At 27.7% G+C, this 27,602-nt stretch overlaps 6 protein-coding genes and 1 long non-coding RNA gene across 17 annotated transcripts; 3 read left to right on the plus strand and 4 right to left on the minus strand.

Annotated features, from left to right (window-relative positions):
- The first annotated feature begins 320 nt into the window (after window positions 1–320).
- LOC127072829 (transmembrane protein 177) lies at window positions 321–2,661 on the plus strand. Of its 2 annotated transcripts, none has more exons than XM_051013609.1 (3): window positions 321–394; window positions 469–617; window positions 705–2,661. In XM_051013609.1, the coding sequence occupies exons 2-3, from the start codon at window positions 490–492 to the stop codon at window positions 1,471–1,473; spliced, it is 897 nt and encodes a 298-aa protein (XP_050869566.1). In that variant the 5' UTR covers window positions 321–394; window positions 469–489; the 3' UTR covers window positions 1,474–2,661. The 2 variants fall into 2 exon arrangements, with proteins under 2 accessions (XP_050869566.1, XP_050869575.1); XM_051013618.1 differs by having other exon boundaries at window positions 339–375.
- On the minus strand, window positions 2,038–8,181 carry LOC127072633 (golgin subfamily A member 4-like). 6 transcript variants are annotated; one of them, XM_051013198.1, is made up of 11 exons: window positions 7,961–8,181; window positions 7,797–7,884; window positions 7,438–7,607; window positions 7,014–7,355; window positions 6,237–6,873; window positions 5,566–6,167; window positions 3,261–5,379; window positions 2,859–3,175; window positions 2,568–2,597; window positions 2,183–2,485; window positions 2,038–2,095 (listed from the first exon to the last, which is right to left on the minus strand). In XM_051013198.1, the coding sequence occupies exons 1-11, from the start codon at window positions 8,045–8,047 to the stop codon at window positions 2,072–2,074; spliced, it is 4,719 nt and encodes a 1,572-aa protein (XP_050869155.1). In that variant the 5' UTR covers window positions 8,048–8,181; the 3' UTR covers window positions 2,038–2,071. The 6 variants fall into 6 exon arrangements, 4 of the variants coding, with proteins under 4 accessions (XP_050869155.1, XP_050869153.1, XP_050869136.1 ...); XM_051013196.1 differs by having other exon boundaries at window positions 3,261–6,167; window positions 7,438–7,535; XM_051013179.1 differs by having other exon boundaries at window positions 3,261–6,167.
- An 83-nt stretch (window positions 8,182–8,264) lies between these two features.
- LOC127072818 (TATA-box-binding protein) lies at window positions 8,265–11,128 on the plus strand. 2 transcript variants are annotated; one of them, XM_051013571.1, is made up of 5 exons: window positions 8,265–9,177; window positions 9,281–9,411; window positions 9,477–9,720; window positions 9,811–10,009; window positions 10,089–11,128. In XM_051013571.1, exons 1-5 carry the CDS (start codon window positions 8,896–8,898, stop codon window positions 10,163–10,165), a joined length of 933 nt encoding a protein of 310 aa, XP_050869528.1. In that variant the 5' UTR covers window positions 8,265–8,895; the 3' UTR covers window positions 10,166–11,128. The 2 variants fall into 2 exon arrangements, with proteins under 2 accessions (XP_050869528.1, XP_050869537.1); XM_051013580.1 differs by having other exon boundaries at window positions 9,543–9,720.
- On the minus strand, window positions 11,071–21,597 carry LOC127072616 (cilia- and flagella-associated protein 44). 3 transcript variants are annotated; one of them, XM_051013155.1, is made up of 29 exons: window positions 21,226–21,597; window positions 19,199–19,403; window positions 18,956–19,118; window positions 18,746–18,885; window positions 18,343–18,637; window positions 18,127–18,271; window positions 17,841–18,046; window positions 17,413–17,655; window positions 17,120–17,301; window positions 16,895–17,033; window positions 16,524–16,797; window positions 16,216–16,453; window positions 15,864–16,134; window positions 15,618–15,790; window positions 15,327–15,545; window positions 15,122–15,232; window positions 14,774–14,960; window positions 14,501–14,689; window positions 14,185–14,382; window positions 13,574–14,110; window positions 13,293–13,464; window positions 12,907–13,211; window positions 12,637–12,833; window positions 12,322–12,539; window positions 12,104–12,246; window positions 11,818–12,028; window positions 11,640–11,707; window positions 11,305–11,549; window positions 11,071–11,224 (listed from the first exon to the last, which is right to left on the minus strand). In XM_051013155.1, the coding sequence occupies exons 1-29, from the start codon at window positions 21,290–21,292 to the stop codon at window positions 11,158–11,160; spliced, it is 5,808 nt and encodes a 1,935-aa protein (XP_050869112.1). In that variant the 5' UTR covers window positions 21,293–21,597; the 3' UTR covers window positions 11,071–11,157. The 3 variants fall into 3 exon arrangements, with proteins under 3 accessions (XP_050869112.1, XP_050869120.1, XP_050869129.1); XM_051013163.1 differs by having other exon boundaries at window positions 19,199–19,419; window positions 21,226–21,248; XM_051013172.1 differs by lacking the exons at window positions 18,343–18,637; window positions 18,746–18,885; window positions 18,956–19,118; window positions 19,199–19,403; window positions 21,226–21,597 and having other exon boundaries at window positions 18,131–18,250.
- On the plus strand, window positions 13,633–21,797 carry LOC127072921 (uncharacterized). Its single transcript, XR_007785617.1, has 6 exons — window positions 13,633–13,768; window positions 16,903–16,966; window positions 17,939–18,171; window positions 19,015–19,220; window positions 19,619–19,730; window positions 21,705–21,797. It is a non-coding gene; the product is annotated as an uncharacterized LOC127072921 (long non-coding RNA).
- A 12-nt stretch (window positions 21,798–21,809) lies between these two features.
- On the minus strand, window positions 21,810–23,903 carry LOC127072859 (uncharacterized). The gene has a single exon (XM_051013681.1). The coding sequence runs from the start codon at window positions 23,901–23,903 to the stop codon at window positions 23,427–23,429; it is 477 nt and encodes a 158-aa protein (XP_050869638.1). The 3' UTR covers window positions 21,810–23,426.
- LOC127072766 (potassium channel subfamily K member 18-like) lies at window positions 23,900–26,330 on the minus strand. Of its 2 annotated transcripts, none has more exons than XM_051013472.1 (5): window positions 26,061–26,330; window positions 25,628–25,973; window positions 25,145–25,536; window positions 24,696–25,067; window positions 23,900–24,076 (listed from the first exon to the last, which is right to left on the minus strand). In XM_051013472.1, the coding sequence occupies exons 1-5, from the start codon at window positions 26,316–26,318 to the stop codon at window positions 23,900–23,902; spliced, it is 1,545 nt and encodes a 514-aa protein (XP_050869429.1). In that variant the 5' UTR covers window positions 26,319–26,330. The 2 variants fall into 2 exon arrangements, with proteins under 2 accessions (XP_050869429.1, XP_050869421.1); XM_051013464.1 differs by having other exon boundaries at window positions 23,928–24,076; window positions 24,620–25,067.
- Window positions 26,331–27,602: the final 1,272 nt, after the last annotated feature.

Consider the following 27,602-nt stretch of genomic DNA (forward strand, 5'->3'; position numbering starts at 1 on the left):
CCCACTTCGCAATTTCATTCTAAAATAAGATAAATTGTATAAAACATTATAAAAACGAGTGATGTAGAAATATACTTGCATGAACTTTTAGTTATTACTTGCAGGAAACGCATCCTGTGAGAACTTTGATTTTCACTCGTCGGAATATAAAGTCACACTAATACAATAACTGTTATTCTATGCAATATATATTTGTTTAGATTCTATAAGGCTTTTATACATAAACGAATGAAGTTCTTATCATCGGAATATATTTTTTAAATTAGTTCAAACAATTACCGGTAGATGATACTTCAAAACGATATAGATAGCGCTGCATGCTCTAACAGTAAATAATGTATGATTGATATTTGTGAGATTTATTCAATGCATAAAGTATTGGTTATATTAGAATGTAAATTTAATAATTGTGTATTCATTATAAATTCATATAATTAATATAATTGTTTATAAAATTATTTGTTGTAGATTTAAAAAAATATATTTAAGATGTACTATAGAAGACGTAAATTTCATCTCATTTTTGGAATTTCTGCAAGCATTACAGCGTACTGTGTTAATCTTATGCCACATACAATATTTCTTGATAAATTGGAGAATACTGTTGCCTTTTATCGGTATGTAAAGATATTTATTTTAGGGATATAAATTACAGAAACCGTAATCCAAGTTTATTGATTTGATAAAATATTGTTGATTTATAGTCGTGGCGTAAGACTACGTATAAATAATAAAGTGAAAGAACTATGTAAAGAGGTAATGGATGACTTAAAACTTCCCGAAAATACTCAGTCTCTCATAAAACCATTTTATGTTTTTGGTTTTCATCCTTTTCAAGCTGGGACATTAAATAAAATGTTTGGAGGAATTATTGGTATTCCTTCAAATTTCTTATTTCATGATACTGCTGATGCAGCAGTTGAGAAATTAGTTATAAATAATAAAGAACTTGATCGAATGAGAGAAGAAGCAAATGATTTATTTAATAGTTTAGTACTTTCGAAAAATGCACAAAAATATGTAATAGCACGTGAAATTTTAAAAATTATGAGTAATGAGGTATATTTATCTGCAGGTAGTTTATCTTGTATTGTCATTATCATGACATCAATTTATAGTAATATAACACATAAATTTAATTTATATGAGAAAAAAGCATCATATCGTCGTATATTGTATTTATTTTTTACATTAGTTGGGTGTGCTTTCTGGGTTGCATTTAAAGATGCTGTACGTTGTCGTATTGATGCTACTATCGATGAAAATATATCACAGTTAGGTTTAAGTTATATAAATGGAGGAAAGGAATATTATGAAAAAGAACTGAAAAAAAATATTGCATTGAGATCACTTATGGAAAAGGATGGAGAAAAATGTTATCACATTGATGGAAATGAAAAACGCTGGGGATTTATGTCACTCCCTCTTTCTGAGAGAAAACGTTTTTTTGAATCAAGACACTTAAAACTATAAAATATTCTATATGAGACACATTTCTTACTTTAAAACATTATATACATATTATATAAATATCTTTTAATACAATATTGAACGAATTTAGTAAGAAATATTTAATTAATTAAAATTGTTAATTTTTCATAATTATATTAAATAAAATAATACAATGTTTATATACAATTATTATCATTATTTCATTTCTTAACTTATAATTAAATTGCTATGTACTTTAGTTATATATTATTATATAATAATCTTGTTACAGAAACAATTCTCTATGTTAACAAGATGAAAAATTTTTTATAAAAGCTACTACAAATTTACATTCGAACTTAACTTATTAAATGGATAGATAAATTATTTCTTTGTGAAATATTTCCTTTATATACCATATACTTATAACTGTACTTATTTCTATCAAATATTAATGCTAAAGTATATATCAACTGCAGTTACAAAAAAAAAAATTAATTTATACAAACAGAGCTATATTTATATATAAGTAACAAAAGATCATTTTTTAGATGGTTTGTTAAGCTAACATAGTTCTTGATCTCATGATATTACTTAATTATCATATTATATATTTTTAGTCATCTTACATTATTGTATTCTATGTAAGGCCAAGTGATCCAAGCTGAAAAATGATTATGTATAATTATTATACTACATGAAAATTTGTAATCGTTTTAATCTATATATGTGATATTTAATTTATTGTTACCAGTGTTAATTTGTCTTCTTCTTTTTTAAGTATTTTTGCTGTTTGTTCTTGATCAAATTTTACAACTGCAGCAATTACTTTAGCAAGCACCATTGTTTCTTTTCCCATCATATATTCATATAAAATATTTCTAAGATATTCTATTTCTGTTGAGTCTTCTAAAGTTTCATGCCTTAATTTTACTAATTTCCTGAGTTCAGCCAATTCACGACTTTGTGATGCCAATGTTTGTTGAAATGTATGGAATGAACCAGTATTTGACTGTATTGCAGCCATTGCTATACAAGAAGTATTTTCCAATTCCTATAGAAATAATATATAAAATAAAATTAAATGCTATTTAAAGTACAATGTATTAACATGTTACCATTAAAAATAATGTTACCTCTGTTGCTGTGTCAATTTTTGTGTCAAGCTAAAATAAGAATGAAAGAAAAATTAGAAAACAAAAGCAAAACTTAAAGAATATATATATATATATATATATATATATATATATATATATATATATATATATATATATATGAGAAAAAAGAAAAAAAAATGTAAAAAAACATATGTAATCAGCAAATGAAAATATAGTAAAATAAATGACATAGGTGCTTTAAATAACCTTTAGCAACAGATTGGTAAAAATATTAAGTTAGATGAAACTATAACAAATGTATATTTATACCTTTCTTTCATTTTTCCATTCTCTTGTCAATTCTTTGATTTCTTCTTCATGTTTAGCCTCTAATCTGTCACTTCTTTGTTGTAAAATAGTTTTCCACTTTTGTTCAATTTCTCTGAGCTCATTTACATGTTCTTTCCTAATAGATGCAATATTTTCTGTTAAAACTTTTATCTCATTTTCTTTTTCTGTTGTCAACTTTTTATTCTCCAAAATAAGATTTTCAAGTTGTTCTGATTTTGTTGTTAATTCAACTTGAAAATCTTTTAATTGCTCTTTGTATTGTTGTAAAAGATTGGATTCATAACTTTGTTGATAATCTATATAAATTGAACATTTATATATATATATATATATTTATATTTAGTTATTTTCTTTAAAAATATGAATATAATATTAGCTTACCAAATCGTTTTTCCAGTGCTGACTGTAATTCCTCTTCTTTATCTTGTAGTTGAGCTTGAAATTCTTTGACTAATTGTTTTAATCTGATATTTTGTTCTTCTTCATGCATTTTTAATTCTTCTTTTAATTGATCAGTTTGATTTTTTAATTGATTATTGATCATATACATTTGTGATTCTTTAGCATGAAATGTTATTATTGCTTCATCTAAATCAGCTTCTAGTTTTTTGTTTTCTTCTTGTAATCTATTACTTTCTTCTACGAGATTTTGTTCTACCGTTTTATTATCTGTTGTTTGTAATTTGCTATCAAGTTTATCTTTCAAATCAGTTAATGATTCTATTTGTAATTTTAATTCGTTAATTTCTTCTTCTTTTGCTTTCATTGTAGTTTTTAATGTATCTATTTCTATTATTTTTTTCTCAAGTTCATTTGTACTTAAAAGTTTTAATTTTTCATTTTCTTGTAACAAATTTTCTTCTTTTACTTCCAATAATTTCAATTTTGACTTTTCTTGTTCCATAATATTTTCTATCCTTGCCATTAAATGCTTGTTTTCAACATCCAGTTTTAAAACTGTAGAAGCTGACAAGTTTGCAAGGTGTTCATCCAAAATAAGTTCTCCATTTTTTAGTTTCTCCAATTGAAAGGTTGTTAGCGTTTCATTAATATGTTTAAATGGAGTTTTGTTCAAGTTTCTAGCTTTTAAATCTGTTAGTTGCTCTTCTAGTTTTATTACATTGTCAGAAAGTATATTTTTTTCTTCTTGCAATGACTGCATATCTTTTAAAGCTAGATCTAATGCAGTACTTTTATCACATAATTGTTGAGTTTGTTCTTCAAATTCTTGTTTTGTTTTCTGCAATTCTTTATTACGTTCTTGTAATATTTTGGTTTGAGAATCCACTTTTGTATTCGTTTCTTGCAATTGATTTTTTATGCATTTTAACTCTTCATTTTGCACGTTCAATGTTTGCTTATAAGAGTCAATATTTTTTTGTAATTCTTTTATATCACAGAGAAGGTCTTCTTTATTTTTTTGATATTCTAATACTTTTTCATTCAATGTTTCTTTCATTTTATTAAGTTTTTCATGAGATTGTATAAGTTCAGATTGTTTTACGTTTAAATTTGTATTTTCTTCACAAATTTGATCTCTAATTGACTTTAATTGTACCAATTCAGCATTTATTAATTCATTTTCAGTTTTCAGTGTCTCTAATTGATGATTTTCATTTTTTAATGCTTCTATTTCTTTTGATAATGTTTCTATTGTTTGTGACATATTTAGATTTTCAGTTCTAAACTCGTCAAGTGCTACAGTTAAATCTTGTATTTTTTTTTCACTATATAGTAAGTTCTTGTCTTGCTGTTCTTTAATCGCTTCTAATTTATTCAATTGGGCATCTTTTGTATCAATCATTTGTTGTAAGATATTATTTGAACTATTTAATTTCATAGTTTCTTCCATGTGATCTTTATTTGTATTTTGATAAATTTTCTCCAATTCTGCATTTTTTTTAGCATACTCTTCAACTAATTTTGCATGATCTTGAAGTTTGATTTGTAAATCAACCATTTCTGATTCTTTTCTTAATATTTTCTCATGAAGTTCATTCATTTCAATATCATTTTTAGTATTATTATTGTGTAAAAATAAAATCTTGGATTTTAAATGTTCTAATTCTTCTTGCAGCAAATTACATTCTGATTTCTTATCCTCTAATGTTTTTATTACGTTCGTTGCATCTTCATACTTCTTTTTCAAGTCTATCATTCCTTTTTCTAAATGTCCTATTTCATTTTCTTTTTTCTTTTCTATTAAAACTTGCATTTGCTGCAGATCATGTATTTTGAAATTCAGATTATCAATTTCAGTTATAAATCTGTTAATTTCAATGTTCGATTTATTATGGCTTTCAGCTTCCAGTTTCTTCATATGTTCTACTTTCGTCTTGTATTCTTTTAGCTCGCACTCTAAAACTGTTTTTTGCTGTTTAATCTTTGTTAATTCTGTTTCTACTTCCATCAATTTATTAATTTTTTGTTCAGAAGCTTTCAATTTCGTATGTAGAATCTCTACTTCTTTTTTAATGTTTTCTTTTTCCATTAAAATGTCCTGTAAATAAAAGTTTAAACTATTTATCTTATTGTTATGATCTTGGAATATTTCGTTAACATTATTTCTTAAGTACGTGCAATCTTCTTTAAGTTTTTCTGTATTTGTTTTAAAACATAAGAGTTTATTTGTAAAGGATATCTTTTCTTTATTAAGTAAATCTATTTTAGAACTTTTTATATCTACTTGTTGAGTTAATTCACTAATTGTATCTTTATAATATTTCAATTTATTATGAAGATCAATTAATTCTGCTTCCTTGTTTCCTATTGTATTTTGTAATTTAGTTATTTCATTTTCATTAGATAATTGATCATTAAGTTTTTTTATTTCTAGATCTTGTACCGATAATTTGTTATTAGCTTTTTCCAACATTGATGCATATTCTTGTATTTTCAAATTGAAAGTTTCACATACTTGATCTCTGTCTGACAAAGCATATCTCATATTTTCTAATTCTTTATCAAGGCTTTGTACTGTCATTTGCAATTTTTCAATAGTTGTTTCAGCTTCTTTTTTTCTTTCATCTGTAATAATTATTTGTGCATCATGTTCTTTCTTTAATTCTACATATTTAATCTTTAAGTTTGAAAGTTCATTTTGGAATTTTTCTGTGTCACATTGATATTCTTTAGATAGTGTTTGGGTTTCCTGTAAAGTTACTTTTACTTTCTGTAATTCTGCTTCCTTTTCTGTTAAATCATGTTTCAGTTTGTCCAACATTTCATTTTCATTTACAGCATCACTTTCTTTTGATATATTATGACTTTCTATACTTTCTGCATAACCTGTAATTCATTTCCAGGCAAATTATTATATTTAACAAATTGTATAAATTGTTATTTTAAAAAATTTACCTTTTAATGTATCTTGAATGTTATCCTTTTGATCTGCATCCAAATTTTGTATATTATATTGTATTTTTAACTGTTCTAATTCTGTTTTATACTTCTCAACAATTTCGGTTAAATTTTCTTTATTTTCCATTGTATGTTTTAAATCAAATTGAAGCTGTTTTATTTGCTCCTCTTTACCTTCAAGTTCTCTATGAATTGAAAGTTTATTTTCAGCTAGAGATATTACAGATTCTTCTTCGCGCCTTTTTAAAGTGTTCACTTGTTCTGTTAAATTCGAAACTTCATCTCGTGCTATACTTAATTCTTTCTGCAAAATTTCTGCATTTTCTAAACTAGAAGATTTTAGAGCTTCATAATCACGTTTTAATATGTTATTTTCCTCCAATATTTCTTTATATTTTTTGACTAAGTTTTCACCTCGTTTTAAAGTATTCTTATACTTCACTACAACTGTTTCTAATTTAATCAATTTATTTTTAAGTTGCGTATTTTCAGCTACTAATATAGAATTATCATCTGCAGTGTCAGTTAATTCTTTTTTTGGTTCCATAACATTAGCAGTACTATTATGTCCTTCGTCGCTATCTAGTAGCATTAAGTTTTCTGTAGGTGGTATGTTTCCTTGAAGAAGTTTAATCTGCAATAAGTACTTCATTATAGAATGTATACAAAGTACTATTATGTTTTGAAAAAATACATAACATATATATACAATATACTCTTAATAATTTTGTATATTTTTTCATTTATAAATATAAGAAAAATCCTCAAAATTACCTTTGTATTTAATGTATCTATAATATGATTTTTTTCTTCAATATCATTTCTTAATACTTCTTCTAAATGTGCTTTTGCTTGTTGTTCTAATTGGCATTGTTCTTTTAAATCTCCAACTCTTCTTAATACATTATCTTGTGTTTCTACCAAAACAGATTCTAATTTTGTTTTAACTCGTTCTAGATCTTGATAATGTTTTACCAAATCTGTATATCGTCCACGATATTTATGGTATTTTGCTTGAACTTTTTTATATGCCAAATACAATTGATCTTTTGTAACTCTATCAAGTTGTGTATTAATGTCATCATCTACTTCAGTGGCAGATTGATCTATATCAGACTAAAAGTAAAATAATCATATTTGCCTAAATATATTATTTATGCAATTTATACTACTTTTAATAATAGATATTAATATATACCTGTATATGATATAAATTCTTAGGGCTTTCATAAAGTGGAAATAAAGAAGTGACATCACTGGTTACACTGTTCACAGATGATCTTCTGGATACATCTACTGAATTTGATAAAGGTGGTACAAGTTCAACATTTTGAAATGTGTTCTTTATGGAATTATTCTTGACAGTGTCTATAAGCATAGTATATGATATATATTTACGATATCATATAGTTGTCTAAATAATAAATTAAGTAATAATTGTGAACCATATATATATATAGATATATAAAAAAAAAATACTTTCTTATTACCATAAAGTTTTTATCTCATGCTATAAACTTATAATTCTTATAAAAAAGTAAAAATGAGAATGTATACCATCCGTTTTTTTGGTTAAGTCATTACTTTCTACTGTCATTGGTAATTCTTGTATGGAACTATTAGACTGAGCTGGAGATATAACTGCCTAGAAAAAGAATTATTTTATATGTAAAGAATATTTTGCATTAGATTTAAATAGAAAATTAATTAAAATGCAAAACCTGCGCCATTTGCTGCATACTCGCTTGCAATCTGGCAGGCGATTGTTTCATCTCTTCGGCAAGTTTATCTTTAAATTTTTTAAACATTTTGTATTAATTTGTATATTACAATTCTTATCAATATAACTTAATTTTCATAAATCCATTGAGGTGTTTATATCGGATTACGTGGTTGATACTGTCATCACTTCATCGGTGCAACCTAATCTGACCTGATCTGACCTGAGCCAGTGACATTTCTAGTTTTCATTAAAACGATATCTTTTCCTTAAGTCACTATTCACAACCGTGTTCTGTGCAAATTGTAATATTTATTATATTTTAATATATGATGTTAACAAATCTTATATAACAATCTTATATATATATTTTTTAATTTAAATATAATAAAAATACTTTGTGTTTTTCACTACATAAAATAAGAAATTTATCTTTCTTTTTTCATTACATTGACCAATTATCATAAAAATTTTGAGATAAAAAGAAGTACGTATTAACAGATACAGAGAATTAATCATGCGTAGTTGGTAATAGTGTCAAATTCAACAAAACTTTGTGTGTGACTGTAGTAAACAAACGAAACTTAAATGTGGAACGTTACATTCATGGATTAAAAGAAAACAGTATAAATTTTTAGTAATTATTGGGGTAGATCGAATTTATGTATGTATATATGTATGTATATTCACTGATTTTTTTTTTAAAGCAAGAAATAACAATGTTCATAACTAAAATATGAAAAATATTAATTTCACATGAGTTAATCTTATTCAATAAGTATAAAACTTATACAAAAACCTTATTTAATAACTGTAAAATATATAAAAATGAAACTGTGATATAGTGGTTATGAAATATTGATAGCACACAAAATACGTTTTTTATTACATTAATAATATTGACTGTGCCAAAGTGATATTATTTATAAAGTCAAAATGGATCAAATGCTACCAAGTCCTGGCTTCAGTATACCTAGCATTGGTACTCCTTTACATCAGCCAGAAGAGGATCAACAAATATTACCAAATGCATTGCAGCAGCAACAGCAACAACAACAGCAGCAACCACAACAATATCAATTACAACAATTACATTCTATGAGTCCAAATGTACAGAGCAGTATGCTTATGATTACAACACCACAAAAAACGATGCATACTTATGCGCCAACTCCGTCTTTTGCTACACCTCAGAGTCTTATGCAGCCACAAACACCAGTAATTAAACAAATAAGATAAATTAAAATTAAGGGCTATATATAATGAACTAAAATGAAATTGTCAGAAAGAAAAAGAATTTAAATACCTTATAATTTTACAGCAAAATATGATGTCTCCCTTAGGACAACCAAATAATCCTATTGCACCATCATCTATAGGACCATCTACACCTGGACCTATGACACCTATGACTCCTGCATCAGCAGATCCTGGTATTTTACCACAATTACAGTATGTATTTAATTACCATTTTTTAATATGATAACAAAGAATATAATATTTTTATAATACCTTAGGAATATTGTGTCCACTGTAAATCTAAGTTGTAAATTAGATTTAAAAAAAATTGCATTACATGCTAGAAATGCAGAATACAATCCAAAAAGATTTGCAGCAGTTATTATGCGTATACGAGAACCTAGGACAACAGCTCTTATATTTAGTAGTGGGAAAATGGTCTGTACAGGTGCAAAAAGTGAAGAAGATTCTCGTTTAGCAGCAAGAAAATATGCAAGAATTATTCAAAAATTAGGTTTTCCAGTTAGTATTCTGTTAATTACTATATAATAAATATTTTAATTCAAATATTTTAATTAAATTAGGTGTTTAATTCTTTTGTTGTGCATCTAGGCAAAGTTCCTGGATTTTAAGATACAAAATATGGTAGGCAGTTGCGATGTCAAATTTCCTATTAGGCTAGAAGGTTTAGTACTTACACATGGACAATTCTCTTCTTATGAACCTGAATTATTTCCTGGTTTAATATATAGAATGGTTAAACCACGAATAGTATTACTTATATTTGTATCTGGTAAAGTTGTGCTTACAGGTAAGTAACAATTTCTCCTTGAAACACTTATAACATTTTTTTTTAAATAAAAATCCTTTATTATTTCATAATTATGTAGGTGCCAAGGTTCGACAAGAAATTTATGAAGCCTTTGACAATATTTATCCTATTCTAAAAAGTTTTACAAAGAAGTGACAACATTTATTCATATTCATTATTATCCAGTAAACAACTTAAATAATTTTTTTTTACTGAAAATCATTATTTTTTGTTGCAGTATTGCTAATGAATTTAATACAAAGCATTTTTCAATAGGAACTATTGATTAAACATGACAATTTTGATTAATATTAATTCTTAATCAAATTTACATTTGAGTTCAAGATTATAATAGTTTTCTTACAAAAAACAAATTTCCTTACAAAATTTTTCTTAAATTATATCCCATATATAGTCATTGTAAAAAGTTTTATTTTAAATATTAAGTCATGTAAAAAAAATGATACATTTAGAAATATAATTATATTAATAATTTTTGCAAAAATTGTTAAAGTAGTAATGAAAATAATTTAAGCAGTTAAGAAATACATGTTATAAATATTTATATGTTTTATAAATATTTATATGACAATATGTTATAAATATTTTTATAATTCAAAGATTTTCTACCATTTATTTTTTTTTTTTTGTATTAATTAATTAAAAGTTGTTTGACAATCTGTGAAAGCATCTAAGAACAATAAGTCGTGAGAAATATTATCTTTACATTTTATGTTTTTACTTTATTTCCGTATCATACATATATATGCTTCAAATTTTTCAATAATAATGATGCAATGATATTACCTCGATATATAAATAACTTTTAAAACAGTGAATTTTTTGATGACGCTGTGCCTTGTTTAAGAAGAAACCTTAAATTGATAATTCTAAACTTAATACGATATATTACAATGATACTAAAATATTGTATAAATCTATAATGCAAATATCTTTGATGATTAGATTAAATTATATTACCTCATAGTTAGACTAGATTAGTAAGTAATGCAATTGAAAGCCAAGGGACAACAAAATTGTTACATACATAAACTAAAATATCTATTGTATACAAATGTTTATATTTAATTATAATAAAAGAAGTTTACATTTCTGGAATATACTGATCTCAATTTATTAAGATTAGGTTATTCTTCGATCTTTTTTTTACCACTATCTATAAATTGTTCCGCATTTGCATCTAAGATTATTTTTCTGTAAATAGGATATCAATTTGAAAAATTAGATAAATTGATTATAATATTTAATATCTAATCGTTAATATCAACACCAACCTTTGTATAATGTCATACAAACTTTCTTTAATTGTTTCACGCACGATATCTATCGTTTCTCTTTCATCCATTGGGAGAACATTTTCAATATATTTCATAATTTGCTCAATACATGCTTGAATTTCTTCAGTGTTACTAATATTTGTGAAGGCTGATACAATGTCTTCAAACATTTCTTGCTTTAATTGCTTTGCTTGTTCTGTTCCCAAGAAGGATTCTATGACTCGTGAGATCAAATAGTGAATCTATTATTCATATTTTATTATATATATACATACATATATATACGTAACAGTTTTAAATATAATGAATAATATTTAAAAAATAATACAAACCAAAGTTGCCAAGTTACTTTCTTTAACATCCGATGATGACATAGTTATTTCATAATTGTTCGAGTTTACTACAAAAATACATTTTTATACACAATATTAAAATTTATTTTATATCTTATAAATTTTAAAATAAAAGGTAAATTGTACGTATCAACATTTTACATAAAATTGTTTTTACCTATATTAGTTGTCAATTTATTTAGTTCACTTTCATTCAAATTTTTCTTATAATTAGATTTATGATAAATAGGAGGTAATGCTCCTGATTTCATACTAAGATTTTTTATATCAGCAAGAAATAGCTCTTTCTGTTCTTTTTGACTAGCAAGAATGGTCTCTAACTTCACTATATCTAGCTTGTACTGCAATTCTATTTGTAACATATCTTCCTAAAATTATAAAAAAGAATTTAAGTATGTATTAAAGTTTCTTATACAATATAAAAATGTTTCAATCATGCTTGCTTCAGATATGGGAACTTGTTTTAAAACTTTTCTAAGAGCTAACTGCTCTTCCTCTAGGATAGTTAAAAAACTTAATTTTTCTGTATTATCTTGGATAAGTTTTCCTAGCACCATTACTTGTTCACTATATTTTTCTTTAATACCTACAAAACGTAATTATTATATAGTGATCTTTTTAAGTTAATTATAGAATTTTTATTTCTAAAAAATTTATTCACATTTAAGTTGTTCTTCATATGATTTCATAATTTCAGATAAATCACTTTTAATATTATAGACCATTCTTTGTAATACTGTTTCATACATAGCTGTTAATGATATCGTTTGGCCAAATTTCTTTTTCATCTCTTCTTTTATTTTATTTTTCAAATTTTTGATTTCATTCTTCATATGCTTACAATCAATTTTCATTCTATATAGATGGACTTTATTGGTTCTGTAATTTGTATTATCATATATAATTATTCCTATTCATATAAAATCAATAATTGAAATATTAATTTCTATATTATATAATATTTTTTTTTACGTACTTTTGTTTAGCATATAAGTTGAATGTTTCTTGTTGTAATTCTCCTACTCTATCATGTAAATGAGATAATCTTGTTTTATCAAATACAATAGATTCTTGTATACTTGATACAGTATAAGAATTAATAAAATGTTGTAATTGATGAAATTTAAGAATTATTGTCACATCTATATCATTCAATTTTCTTTGTTTCTCCAACTGTAATAAAATAACTATAGATGCATAAATGATCATTTTTATAATATAGTTGTTTTTCATATTATTATATTACCATAAATTTTTCCAATTCATCAACATTCGTTTTAAGTAAATCTTTGAAGGTTTTTAATTTTTTGGTATCCATCTCTACTTCCTTTTGTAACTTTTCTATTGTCTTATTTTCCTCTTTAATCTCATATTCACATTCATAACGTTTTTCTCTCATAACAAACGCCATATCATATAACGCTTTGTCACATCCTACAGGGCATATACTCTCATCAAAATAAATATATCCAATATCTTTACTGTCAATGCTTCCTTCTTCATCTTCTTCAGAAGTTGTTTCAGTCGTTGTAGTGCTTGATGTCTCAGCATCTACAAAATAAAAATAATGTAATTTGAAAATTTTCAACATTTTTATTATACTTATTTGTATTTTTTAAGTAATTTATTTACCATCAAGCTCCTTTGGTAATTTGTATGTTTTTTTAAATATTTTACGCAAAAAGTTTTGAAACTTATTACTTTGGATACTTGTCATGTATTCATAAGCAATATCTTGTATTGATTCTTGCAATTTATTAATATTTTTCTTTTTGCGTTCTATTTTATTATTAGTTACATGTATCTGATAAAAAATAACAAGAAATGTTAAAGTGATGTTTTATCATTACCAAAATCATTATAAAAATAGAAAGAGAATTTTAAATAGTACGAAATTTTTTGTTTATCTTAACCTTTTGTATTATAGCAGCTTCTTCTTCTAATTTCTCATCAACATTTTTTCTCAATAAAGTTTCTTTTGCTTCGTATTCTCTCAATATGATATATTCTTGATGAAGTGTTAACAAATGCAAGTTCATATATATACTTTCTGCAACAATGTCAAGTCTTTCTTGTTCTAATTCATCCAATTGTTTATCAAATTCTTTGTAAGTATTTTCAATATATCGTAAAATACAATCTTGTTCATAAATTTTACGTAACATACGAGAATGTTTCATTTCACGTTCCCATAGTGTTTCACCATGATCAGCAGAATTCAATCCTTGTAATAATTTGGAATGAACAATTGACCTTGTTTTAATTCTTCTCTCAGATGTATCTGGCTCTAGAAAACTAAATTCCTCATTTATCTCCGTAATTTTTCTTTCTAATAATAAAACTTCATATTCCTCTTCTATTAAGTCACTCATTGAATCAGGAATTTCATATATAGATATTGATTCTTTGTAATGTTTTGCTTGCTCCGTGATTGATACATATTTTTCAAACTATGTAAAATTTTATATCAATATATTTATTTAGTTTAATTTTTAGGTATGATATATCATAATTTTCTACATACTTGCAAATTTTCTTCGGGGAATTCAATATCATTGTCAGTTATAGGTAAATTAGGTAAAGTTTTTATATTATGTTTTGGTATTTCTGCATGAATTTTCTTTAATGTTTTAATTAATTGCAAAATTTTTAAATATAAATTTTGCTTTTCTGCTCTAACTTTTTTTAATTTTGTATTGAAATTATCACGTAGATAATGAAGCTACATCATTAATATGTAATCATGTTTGTTATTATGTTTGTTAAATAATTTACCAATAAGAAGAAATGTTTTTATTATCATAAAAACACAATTACATATTTATAATTAATACACTTACCCTCTTTTTGCAATCTAAATATTGCTTGTATTTAATCATTGTTAAATTTTCTATCTGATTTTGTACTTCCAATTTTGGTGAATCTTTTAGATTATATACACCAATCGTTTGTTTTGCCAATTTAATAGCTGCTATATCATCTGGATGTTTGATATTAGGATCCAATTCTTTTTTTGGCATTAAGTTCCACTATAAAAAATATATAATGTGTAAAATAATATTTTTGATTATCTTATGATAATTTTCATACAAATATCATAATTTTTTACAAACTTCTTTTTGACGTTCCTCCAATTTTGCTCTCCATGTTTTATATTTTCCTAACATATGAATTATTTGTGTGCTTAGCTTATGCTCTATGCCAGAGAGATTAAGACTTTTTAGAAAGCTTTCTGCACCTTTTATTTTTTGTTCGTCTTGTTCTTCAATTTCTTCTGTTGTCAATTCCTTTTCTTTTTTTCTATAAGTATAAGTTAAGGATATAGTACTTTTTTTTATATAAAAAAAAAGAATTAGTTAATGCATCTGTTTAGATAATCAAAAGATGATGCATATACACATACACACACTACCCCTCTTTATATAAATACTATTTATTAAAGTATATATATATATAATTACGTCATTAATTTTTTGCTTTTTTCAATGCAATTTATGACTTCTGTGTAAATATTTTCAAAGTTACTATCCAGTTTATGTTCTCGTATCGAGTGTACCATTGTATCTGGCTTTCTAAATTTATAATAAAATAATTAGTAATATATTTTCTTTTAATAATAATATGATAACATTAATAATTTTTAAAAATATAAATATATATTCTTACAGTATTCTACAAACAGCAAAAGGTATACATGTAATAGGTTCAATAAAGTGGTCCATTAGCTTTTTTAAGGCAAGTGTACTCTTTTCAATTTGAAATGCTTCCTTTCTGTGTATTAAATCCATTTGCATTTTCAATTGGTTATTCAAATCGGCAGTGATTCGTGGATCTAATTCAAAATTTTTATGTGGAATTTGCTGTGATTTTAATAGATTTCGATTCCTATATTCCATTGAAATAAAAAGGATTACTTTTTCCATTTCTATTTAAATTACAAACAATGATACTACATACCTATCTACTATTTTCGTATACTTTGCAGTTAATTCATGTAATATCTCAAGAGTTTTTTCTTTTTTCTCTTTCGCTAAAGCTACAACTTTGTCATGTTCTGTTTTTACAATAATGTCTTCAAGAGTAGGATGTTCAGGTTCTTCTATATCTTCCACATCATGTATACCATCCAACTGCATTTAAATGATTATAAATAAACAATTCATTTATATATTATATTGAAATAAATTTAGATCAAAACGTTACCGATCGCACAGGTACGCTTGGTTGTGGTATATCTATTTTTTCATCAGCTGTGTCATCATTGATTTTATAAGAAAAAAGATTTCCATCATGTCCGCATGTAAGAAGTATTGTATGATCATAACTAAGTAACATTTTTGGTATATATCCGTTGTAATTGTCATGCATAGGTAAAATCCAATAATCTGAAAGATCTGTATGATCTTCTGGATTAACTCTACAAACTCTGATTTCACCACATTCCATACCCAAAAACAAATATTTTCCCTGTTTACTACAGTAAAGGAAACATCATGCTGATTCACATTCATACTAATTTTTATTATAATAAATTTCTATTATTTCTTTAACCTACTATGAAAGACAACTTCTTATTTCTGTATCATCTCCATCACAGATTATAGTAGATTTAATTGGTTCTGGTCTTATAACTTTGCTTTTTTCTGGTACTGGATATTCATACATGTACCCTGCATCAAAACCAGCCATTGATAACCACACTGTTTCTTGATTGGTATATTGAATCATTAAAATTTTGTTTGGTATTTCTGGGATGTAAATTTTTGGAAGAGGTGGATCCTCTTCAGAGTCCACTGTAAAAATGAAACAAGTTAATAATATATCATTTTAAAAAATATCAAATTAATGGGTAAAATTAGTTACTAAGGAAAGATTCTTCATCAATTTCAATGCCAGGATTTGCTTCTCTTATTCTTTCCATTTCTTCGCGTTTCTTTGCTATTTTTATCATTTTTTTATTTTCAATCTCTTTCTTGAGTATATCTATTCTTATAGCTGATTTTACAGAATGAAACTTAAATAAAGCAGGCTTAGAAAGTGTAAGTTCATAACTAGTTTTAACATATGCTTGTGGTGATTGTGGTAATTGAATTTCTCCCCAATCTCCCCTCATACATCCAATCAATAATGTTGATTCCTAAAAAGTATTTTTATCTAAAAAATTATACTTATATAAAATTATATATATATATAAAAAATACTGAATATGAAAAAAGAAAAATATCAATATTAACATGTTTAGGTTTCCAAGTCATACAAGTTATCCCTGAAGGCATTTTAATATAACCAATTGGCTGAAGAGTAGGGTAAGTAGAAGTAGTAGAAATATTAAATACAAATATAGTGGAATCATCACTACCTGTTACTAATAAACTGAAACAATAGGCATCTGCATTATTTCTCTTTATCACGATTAATTAATGAAAATTATAAAGGTATTATGTAATATTTTAGTGTACCTGTATGACGGATTCATTGACATTACATTAATAGATTGTGAATGTGGTTTCAAAACTTGAACTAATCTAGTGAAGTTTTCTTTTATATTGTTACGTTTATTAGCAGTTAATACTGCTACAATAACCATACGAATAACACCACTATCAAAAGCACATATAAGTGCAGATCCAGTTGCATCTATCTAAAAAATAAAATTAATAAGAAAGAACTTATTTTTACTTGAAAGTAGGTAATGAAATTATGGTTTATTTATTTATTTATTTTATATTACAGTAAATAAAAAATAACTTACTTTACATGGAAACCATATAACTTGTTTACCAGGATCACGAAAATGATAAATAAGAATTAATTTTTTTTCTGCATAATTATAAATATGTAAACGACCATCTATACCAATAGTTGCAACAAATGGTCCCCATTGTGCAACATCCATATCACTTATAGCTCCTGCATGACAAGTAAATATCTTTTGTGATACTTCTGGTTCTTTAAAAGTATTTAAGTCTATTAGCCATAAACCACCATTGCCATCCTATGTATTTTTTATATTAAAAATAAATTTTTTTTCCATATAAATCAATTTCTATGTGATAATATAAAATACTTGAGGAAAAGATATATATATATATATATATATATATATATATATATATATATATATAGAGAGAGAGAGAGAGAGAGAGAGAGAGAGAGAGAGAGAAGTTATAAATAATTTACCTGAGCGTACCAAAAAGTATTGTCAGGATCATTTGGCTCTTGTTTTTGTATACCCATTAGCATTGCATTTTTTTTTAAATCTTTGGTTTCATTTTCAGTGATGCAGAACTCATAAATTGGTTGAATTTCAAGGAATGGATCTTCTGGTTCTGGATTTGCCAAATCTATAGTTTCATAAAACCAAACGCGTATAAAACCATCCATTCCTACAAATATAAGTGACAAGTATAATTGAATTATACTAAAATAATACAATTGATTATTATATGATGGAATTTTTATCTACCAACAGTAAAGAGCTCTGCATTGATATATTCAAATTGTACAATAGGTTTTGTATGACAAAATTCTTTATTTTTTTTAGAAATTTCAAATTTAATCAAATCTTCATCCCATAATAAAATATTACCCCATTCACAACCTGATAGTACCTATAACTTGAAAAATAAAATGATAATACTGAAACAGTATAAAAATAAAGATGTAAATATTATAATTATACCTTTTTATCAGGCATTTGAAAAGCTCCAATAATATCTGAAATTTCAGTTCTTCCAAATCTACCAGATCCACTTTTAAGTTTAAGACCAGTAAAAGTTTGAGCCATTCTCCAAAATTTAATATGTCCTGAACCACATGAAATTAAACTGCCAGGTACAAAAGTAGAAAACATTACATTAAAAATACTTTGAGAGTGGGATTTACATTGCAATAAAATCTTGGATTCTTGCCACTTCCAAATTGTAATAAAATAATCTGGACTTCCTCCTTGTGAAACTAATAATAATCCATCTGAACTAAAGTGTAATAGAGATGTCAAATTTGTTAAATGCTTGAATCTTTTAATCAAATTGTTAAATATAAAAATACACATAATGAATATAAATATTTTTTATCACTATTACCTATAATGTAAATGAGAATACTGTCTTTTTGTACCACCAAAGAGGCATGTTATGATTTCCATGCTTGGCCAATTATAAATAATTATTGGAGGATCAATTCCATTTTCACCAATAGCAATATGATTAAATGTTGGATTTTTCTACATAAAAAAAAAATAAAACTAAATTTTTTAGTTCTCACATAAGATTTAAATTAAAAGCAATACATACAATTATATGTCCAATTCCACCTCCTGTGGCACCTCGCCTAAACCATATTTTTTTCGTAGGTACATCTAAAAAGTGGATTATATTACCAGAAGCAAAAATAATTGTATTTGGATCGGCTACACAAAAATTAAAATACTTCTGGCAATCATATGAAAAAGAATAACTATTGAGTAGTGTTAAGGAATTAGGAAAATAAATACAGAATAAATCAAAGTCACAGTTTGAAGTCTCATGGAAGGATACTCAAATTCTAAAATATTTATAGGTACTGTTCCGTTTTTTACACGAAACGGTTTTGAAATATGTGTTTCCACATCGTAATATTTTTGCACGTCTTCAGATATCGTTTCATCATTATTTTCTTGATCTTCTGGAAAATTTTCTAACGCATCGATCTCATCGTCCGTATCGACCATAATGATTTTTAATAAATCTTTGCTTCCTAAGTCTTATATTAAACGAATCTATTAAAAAACACTTTCGTGATTCTAAATAATTATGAGTAACCATGTTAACGCTTCGTGTTCCAAACACATTGAAGTTTGAATATATTATACGTAAATTGAGAAATTAATATCTCATGAATATTCTTTTTTATATGATCAATACAATATTAAAGAGAAGATGGAAATTCAAAATCTAATTTATTTTATTAAATTTCAGATTCTATATTTTGGAAATGCTATCATTAATTTTAAATATTGAAAATTTGCGGTCAAGTTTGGAACCAATCGCGCCCACGCGGGTCCTACCTAACCTATTCGAATGAAAGAAGGTAATGCTTTTAAATCAAATATAAAAATATTCTCTTAACTCCCTTTATAATCTAATTTAAAGTGTGAATACACTTTCAATAGCTTTATATAATTTTCTACTATATCACAATCTGTAATCATTATACTATAAAAAAGTTATAACTTTATGAAACAAAAACCGTACGAATCGAATTTATATACTATTGAGATTGAATTTTAATTTGAGGACATCCAAATTATTTGAATCACATTCTATATTCCTACCATAATTTTGATTTAAGAAGGAAAAAGATCATCAAAAAAGATTTATTTCCGATTTTTCTAACTAATTTTAAAAATTACTTGATTTTAAGAATACTTTGAGCTTCTTAATCTTGTAATCTTTGATCTTTTTAATTTCCTAATTTTCAAAACTCTTAATTTTCTTTAAAAAGTTAACACATTTATTATAATTAATCATATCTTGGGACAAAGTTAAATCAAAATAATTTCTGATTGAAAATATGTAAAAGTTGATTAAAGGAATGCGATAATATAAAAATTTCGTTTGAATGTTACATCGATCGCTTTGGTCTTATACATTAAAAGCAAGAGAAATCGATACTACCATCGGATCTATTTGTCTTATCGAAACGTGAAGAAGAATCCTTCCACATTTTATCTAATCGAAAGATTTTACGTTCCACCGTTATTAAGAGAGTTGCTATGTTTATTGGTGACGTATGGTCACGTGTCCAAATTATCGAAGACACGATTTATTAAAATTTCGCGCGAAAAATCATAACGCGGTGTGGCATAAAGAATTCACCAATAAAACAGCGACGGAGATCTTTGCGAGAGCTAGCGAATGTGGATTGGTTATATTCTATCTTGTTTTTTTAAATACATTCTTTCTTCTTTTGTTATTATAAATCAGTATCATCATATATAACGTAAGATGTATATGACGTATATAATATTTAGTATATATTTTTATCAGCAATGATTATAATTATAATTCTTAAATTCAACTTTGACTTATCTTATTTTTAAAGACGTTGGATGTTAGTATTAAAATCGTTGATGTAAACTATTACAAAATCAAGGGCGATGACAGTCTTAATAGTCATACGTTATAAAATGCGATTCGTTGATTGGTCGGTATAAAACGATACGAAATTATAAGATTACGTAGAAAATATTCAATGTGAAGTAAATTGATAAAAATCTATCTGATAAGAATAATTTGACCAATCACAATGTTATTAAATTGCTGCTCTTGACAACATATTATTTAATATTATTAATTCAACTAATTATATCATTCTCAATCAAATTTACAATGCACATCGATTATCTATTTTCAAATTAAAGTTCGTGAAGTTATGTGTGTGTACAATGTGTTTTATTTTTGGATAGATAACTATACAAAATTAAACTTTGTCGGTATTTATTATAGCCTGATTAAAAAGGAAAAAAATATAAACTATACAACTTATTAATACGAAAAATTAAGAATGTGTAACGATTTCTTACCAGAGTCCGTAAATGCATTTTTGGACGATGTTGAAACTACTACGTGTTTACCAATACTCGTGATCATCGTAATTTGCACCTTACAATTTATATTCAATCACGTTATTGATGTTGGATATGTACTTTATCAAACTATACAAGAAAGATCAGATAACAAAGAATTTGATTGTGGCGATCAGACTAATTTAATATCTAAATTCAAAGGTCTATTATATATCATTTTCACTGTATGTAATTATGTATACGTTTTTTTTTATAATTGATTTTTTAATAATATATTTTTATAATTTTGAAAATTTTTTACAAATAATATATATTAATATACAAAGAATATATATATAACATATATTTGAATGTCTATATTATTTGTATATAATAGAAAGGTAAATTATTATTTTAGAGAGAATCAAGTTCTTAAATTTAACATTCTTTTATATTTTTAGAGATGTTAAACAATTTAATATTTAAAAAACATACAGGATCAAATTCAAAGGCCAATTCGAATTCATGTTATAGAAGAAATAATAAAACGGATCATTATTAAGAGGAAGAGTTGGATTATTGAGATCAAGATGTTACAGAAATTACATTATATGTATTCAATAGTATAATTGGTAAGATTTTTATAATTTCATAATATAGAAAATTCGCAAAAAATATTTGTATAACTTTGAATAATGCATAAATTAATTTACAAAGTATATTAAAAATAACAAATATAAACGTTAGAGATTAATTTGCAAAGAAATCATATAAAGGAGCTTGAAATAATTATAAAAAATATATTTTGAAAGAGGAACGTATATTTTTCTTTACATTTAACGCAAGAAAAAACATATCCAATTATTTTTGATATTTCACATCATAAGAGATGTCATATTAATGCATTTTGTTAATCCATAGCAACTTTCAGAGTTGACTGTCACATTTAATAAATTGTTAAATATTTATTTGATAATCATATTTATATGAATAGCAGGTGCATTATTGCACATTGAATTAAAAAGCTACAAGGGAAATGTCACCATTTTACAATAATCTATTTGAAAAGTAGTACTTCAATAATTTTGTAGTCTGTACATGTATATGTTGAAGTTGTTATACAGCATATGTATTAGTATTTACAATTAATTATACAGGATTATTTGTGCAAGCATAGTTTTATCATTTCTTTAATGTTTTTATATTTTCTTTATTACATAAATATTTTTTTTTTTTTTTTTTTTTTTTTTTAATTATACGAAAGTAATCGTTTAAGAAACACAATAACATAAATTTTGATATGCTGTAAACATATGCCTTATTCTTCAGTCAATATTGTATATCAGAGATTTATTTAGTCAATTATAAATGAACAAAGTTGGGAAAGAATATTACTAAAAGATCTATTGGTGCAAGATTTCGAATATAATTAAAAGAATTTTAAATTAATTTTATGAATAAAAAAAAATCTTAATTTGTGCTCATAAATTTTTAGTGACGTGATCTCGATTCTTTTCATATTTGAATACCTTGATTTCCATGCGCATTAAATTATAGACATAGATAATATTTCTGATTTATATATTTTATCATTATATCAGTTTTGAATGAATGTTGTCGAACGATTCATATCACTCTATAGAAGGCATCCTTTTGTCAACCAGAGTATTAGCAGTTGTAATTTTGTATATTCTGATTAGCCTTTTTTTTGTTGTACTATGTGATTAGATATTTGATATCAGGAAATTAGCAAGAGGCAAAAGTATTTTCTTACTTTCATCTTTCCATTTGTTAGATTAAAAAACTGTGTATTCAGTCGTTAGAGCGTACGAAAGTTTTTACATTATCAATACCCTGAGTACATGATTATTGTATGATAACTGAGCATTTTTTAATTAAAGTACCCCACAAGTTTTGTCTGTGTAGTCTATACTTGTAATCAATGAGTTTCTGATATTGGTATATATTATAAAAGAACATTTTCTCATTAGAATCGTTTCATTAATTTCTGTTTCGTATTTATTTTCTTTTCACGTTTTAGCTAATTCTGTTTATATTTTCTAACCAAATACATATCAAACCATTTATTTTTATTTATTTATTTTTTCTTTTTACGTAGAGATATAACGAATTCGTACTCTCACTTAAAGTAAATGTCCTTCACGTTCATCGTCTCATCTTCCTTTCTTTCTTCTCCTTTTCCACATTCTTTTCATTCATCACATGAAGGTATTATCGATGCTAGATAAATTTTTTCTATTAGATGCCGATCCGGCACAATTAACACCTTCATCTTCAAACGTAACCATTTTTTCTCGACTTCTTGTTGTAGTATTGGAAGCATCCAATAGACGTCCTTGATTTGTTGCCGATGAATTGGTTGTAAGGCCAGAAGCTGGTGGTGTGATTACGGAAGAAGGTCGTAGAGCTGATGTGGGAGGTAAAGGTGCTACCGCGATATCGGTAACTACAGTAGCAGCTAAATTAAACTCGCTAACGCTTCTCGGTACAAAATATTCGAAATGTAGAGAACTTTCTTGTTGACGATGTTGATGATGATGTTGATGATGATATTGAGGCGATAAACAGCTACGTCTCGTTGGATGACCACGTTGAAATATCTGAGATGTTGACATATTTTTTTCTGTAGATGTCTTTTTGCGTGGCAAAGAATGATGACCGGGTGACAATTTCATGGCAGTACTCGACGGGTGGGCCAGGAGTTTCCCGTCACTAGGGATCCTGGCCTGGTGTTGTCAGGATGACGGCACCGTGGACATGGCGATCGCTTCTTCTTCTTGTTCCGACAATCTTGAATCACTGGTACCTCCTCCGTCGTCGAGTTCGGCTTTGATTCCAGGTGTGGTCCCTATTACGAACAAGGACAGTAGAAAATAAATTGAGCAATATACATGTTGAATAGATGATAGTGGGGTAACACACAACAGCTGTATTTATTCAGATTGTTACTAGCCCAGTAGACAGCACAGGATATCCTGAAGATATTTTCATTTTCGAAACATTTGAAATATTTTCATCGATTGTTAGCGATCAGGGCTCCTCAAATAAATTTATTATCTATTGACAAATACAAGATTGACAAATGCTTTCTACCGATACCGTAAACTTATTAATGGGATATCCGATATCTTGTTATCGATTTTACACGAGATTTTATACGATTAATTACTTTTAATTACAATCTCGTTTAAAGGGCTTCATAAATTTTATTTTTTTCAACGAATTCCATATATATAAAGTGACACGTTAAAGTGGCACGAAACGATGCTACTTCGTATCGGTCAATTAAAAACGTTTTGCTCTTTCATAGAAGCCGAACGTTATAGACGAAAATTCATTTCAAAAGGTCTCTCTACTCGTTCCCCATTGAATCTGCCTTCGTCAGGGATACCTGTACCACCAATAGGGCCGACCACCACACCCGATGACATGCCACAGGTTCTACCGAAGACCCTGACCACGCGTACCACCTCCTCCTGGACGAGGTTGAAGCACATGGCTATCAGGCCCATTCCAGCGAGTATATACAACGAGCAGGCACACAGGCTGAGTTCTTTCAGGGTAGTCGATGGTGCGTTGCGTCCAATCGGCATCAAATCTCCGAATCCGATGGTTCCGAGACTCGTGAAGCAGAAATAACCACCTTCTAGAAGACTCCAACCCTCCAAACGATTGAACATCACTGCACCGCCGCATATGTATAGCAGCATTATTACCAAGCACAAACTAATGGGTATTCTCACGGAATACGTTTCCATCATATACGCCGGTGATGAGGTCGAGGATGGCGACAACGAGCACGGTTGCAAATGGCGTTTACCATTGCCTGCCATCGTATCCTGACAATACAAACGTTTTCACGTAAATTGATTTAGGAAGAAACGCCGATCGCCGTGAAGTACTACTTAAATTTTACCTGAAGTGCGGTCGTCGAACTAGTAGTAGCATGCAAGAGGCCTTCGCTACCACAATCGAGTAAAATGGCACTGTTCGTACCTCGTGTCCCGAGATCGTCGCAGGAACTGTCGCGACTAGTTGAATAATAATTCCCCGTCTTTGTTTCTATATGATTATCGTAACGGTAGGATTTGCTCATGATACCACCGACTGGCGGCGGAGGTGGTGGTGGTTGTTGTTTTTTAATGCAATTTCGTGGAATGCACATGCGACCGTACAAACGTCGGAAACTTCTAGCAAGAACGTCGCCCACTGTGCTTAGATAAACCAACATAAGAGGTATACCAGCTAGAGCGTAGATTATGGTAATTAGGCGACCCCAGACTGTACGTGGAGTTATATTACCGTATCCTAGAAACCAAAATGGTTAATTATATATTACACGGTTTCTGTCTCATACTGACACTTTATACTATTTTCACCAAGAACCTATGGTATATACCTATGGTAGTAATGAGCGTTAGGGAATAAAGCAGACTGCCACTGAACGTCCATCGTCGTTTATCCATTTCGCTATCTCGCGATTGATGAGTTGGTGCCAGCGGTTCGTAAGGTGACGTACGCCTTAAACCACGCGAAAGATTTTCTTGAAACTCAAGAATTTCTTTCGCTGCTAGTCGCGTCCAATTTTCCTTGTAAAGAATATTCAAATCTTCGGTTATACTCCAAAGTCTTTCGACTGTCCTTGCCCTTAACTCTGTGGCGCTATTTTCGTCCTCCAACGTTGAAAGACCGTAAGATCCTTCCTCGCTCTTGGGAATTTTCGATGATACGTCTGTCAAAGACTCCTACAAAAAACGCAACGACGTCATCGAATATTATTGAAAGGTCCTTTTATCTCTTAGATCGAAATACTTTTTGATTTGTTTTCTTACCGATTTAAGGCCACCCTCTAACGCCATAAAAGCGAAAGCACCAAGCAGGGTGTAACCAAGAACGAGAACGCAAACACCAAGGCTGGCTAATAATCCTGGTGTGTTCGTTGAAGTGGACGTGCTGCAGCTACAGCAACAACAAAGCAATTCAGCACCTCGTACCGAACTGCTGATTCTTAGGGAATCGGTGTTCCCCCCATTTCGTCCGGGACAACATCTCGGTGCCCTTTGGTAATAGTCGCCGGTGTTTTGCATCATTATGCCGCCTAATTGCACCACCACCACCACCACCACCACCACCACCGCCGCCGCCGCCACCGCCGTCGCTGCCGCTGCCGCCGCAGCTGCAGATGCAGCGATCGACGCCGCAGCTGCAGCCGCAAGCGGTAACGTCCTATCGTTGTTCTACCGTTCCTTTGGTATCGCCGTCCTCATCCATCTGGTGAGATGCCCGACCTGTCATAGTGAGGGATTGTTAGACTGCTGCTCATGGCTTATTTCAAACCAACCGAGTTTCGAAAATGATTAATGATCCTTTAGTTTGGATGCTAATTCAGAATTGAACATAGGTTTATATATATACATATACCCGCTAATATATACATCTTACATCAAAAATTAACACGATCCTAATATATATCTCTAGGTTACGAGTTGATATGCATAATTCAGAATTTCATCGAACATTTCACGTATACTCGTTTTTATCAGATTGAAACAAAGTACGGAAACAGAAGTCGTTGTGACTTTGATGAAATCAATTTGTCAAATGAAGAAAAATAGGATTGGAATTGGGGAGTCTTTTTATCCTCCTATTTATATAGGTAAACGATAGCAACACTGTATCAATCTTAATATTGTAAGAATCAACACGTATCTGATTATTTACGATACGGATAATTCATGTAGTTCCGTAAATTATACTTGCACACTCTTCGAGTTATCTCATTAAAGTTCTCGACTGGTAAATTATAGAAAAATCCAAAGTTATTCGTTCGGAAAGATAAATCTTCCTTTGTCGTTTTTGAGAAATTATATCGATCTTTATCTTTTTTTTTCTTTTTTTTCTTTCTTCCTTTCTTTCTTTCTTTCTTTTTTTTTTTTTTTTTTAAGAAAAATCACGCGCATGGAGCCGACCCGTTTCTCGTTTAATGTAATTAGCACAGATACAAGCGAGACCGTCACGATATAATTCGTATATGAGTGTGCAAGTGCAACCGTGGTAATAGATTCGTGCTATACACGGTCGTTGAGTTTCAAGTTCCGTGAAAAGAAAATAGTTCAAGGGAAAGATGGAACGTGAAAAAAACGGGTGAGGAAAAAAAGAGAGAAATACTGAAAGGGAAATGCTGAGAATGTCACACTGTGTCTGATACGTCAAAGCGATTTTATCCGTCTCTACCACGAGTTATTTACATTTTTATTTATTTATTAAATTTGGAATAACTTAGACATTCTTTCGAATATCCATAAAGAACTAAATTAATTGATTACTTGAACTAAATTAATATCAGATATTATATATTGTATATGTATATATAT

This window comes from Vespula vulgaris, chromosome 1, assembly GCF_905475345.1.
Source record: "Vespula vulgaris chromosome 1, iyVesVulg1.1, whole genome shotgun sequence".
NCBI lineage: Eukaryota > Metazoa > Arthropoda > Insecta > Hymenoptera > Vespidae > Vespula > Vespula vulgaris.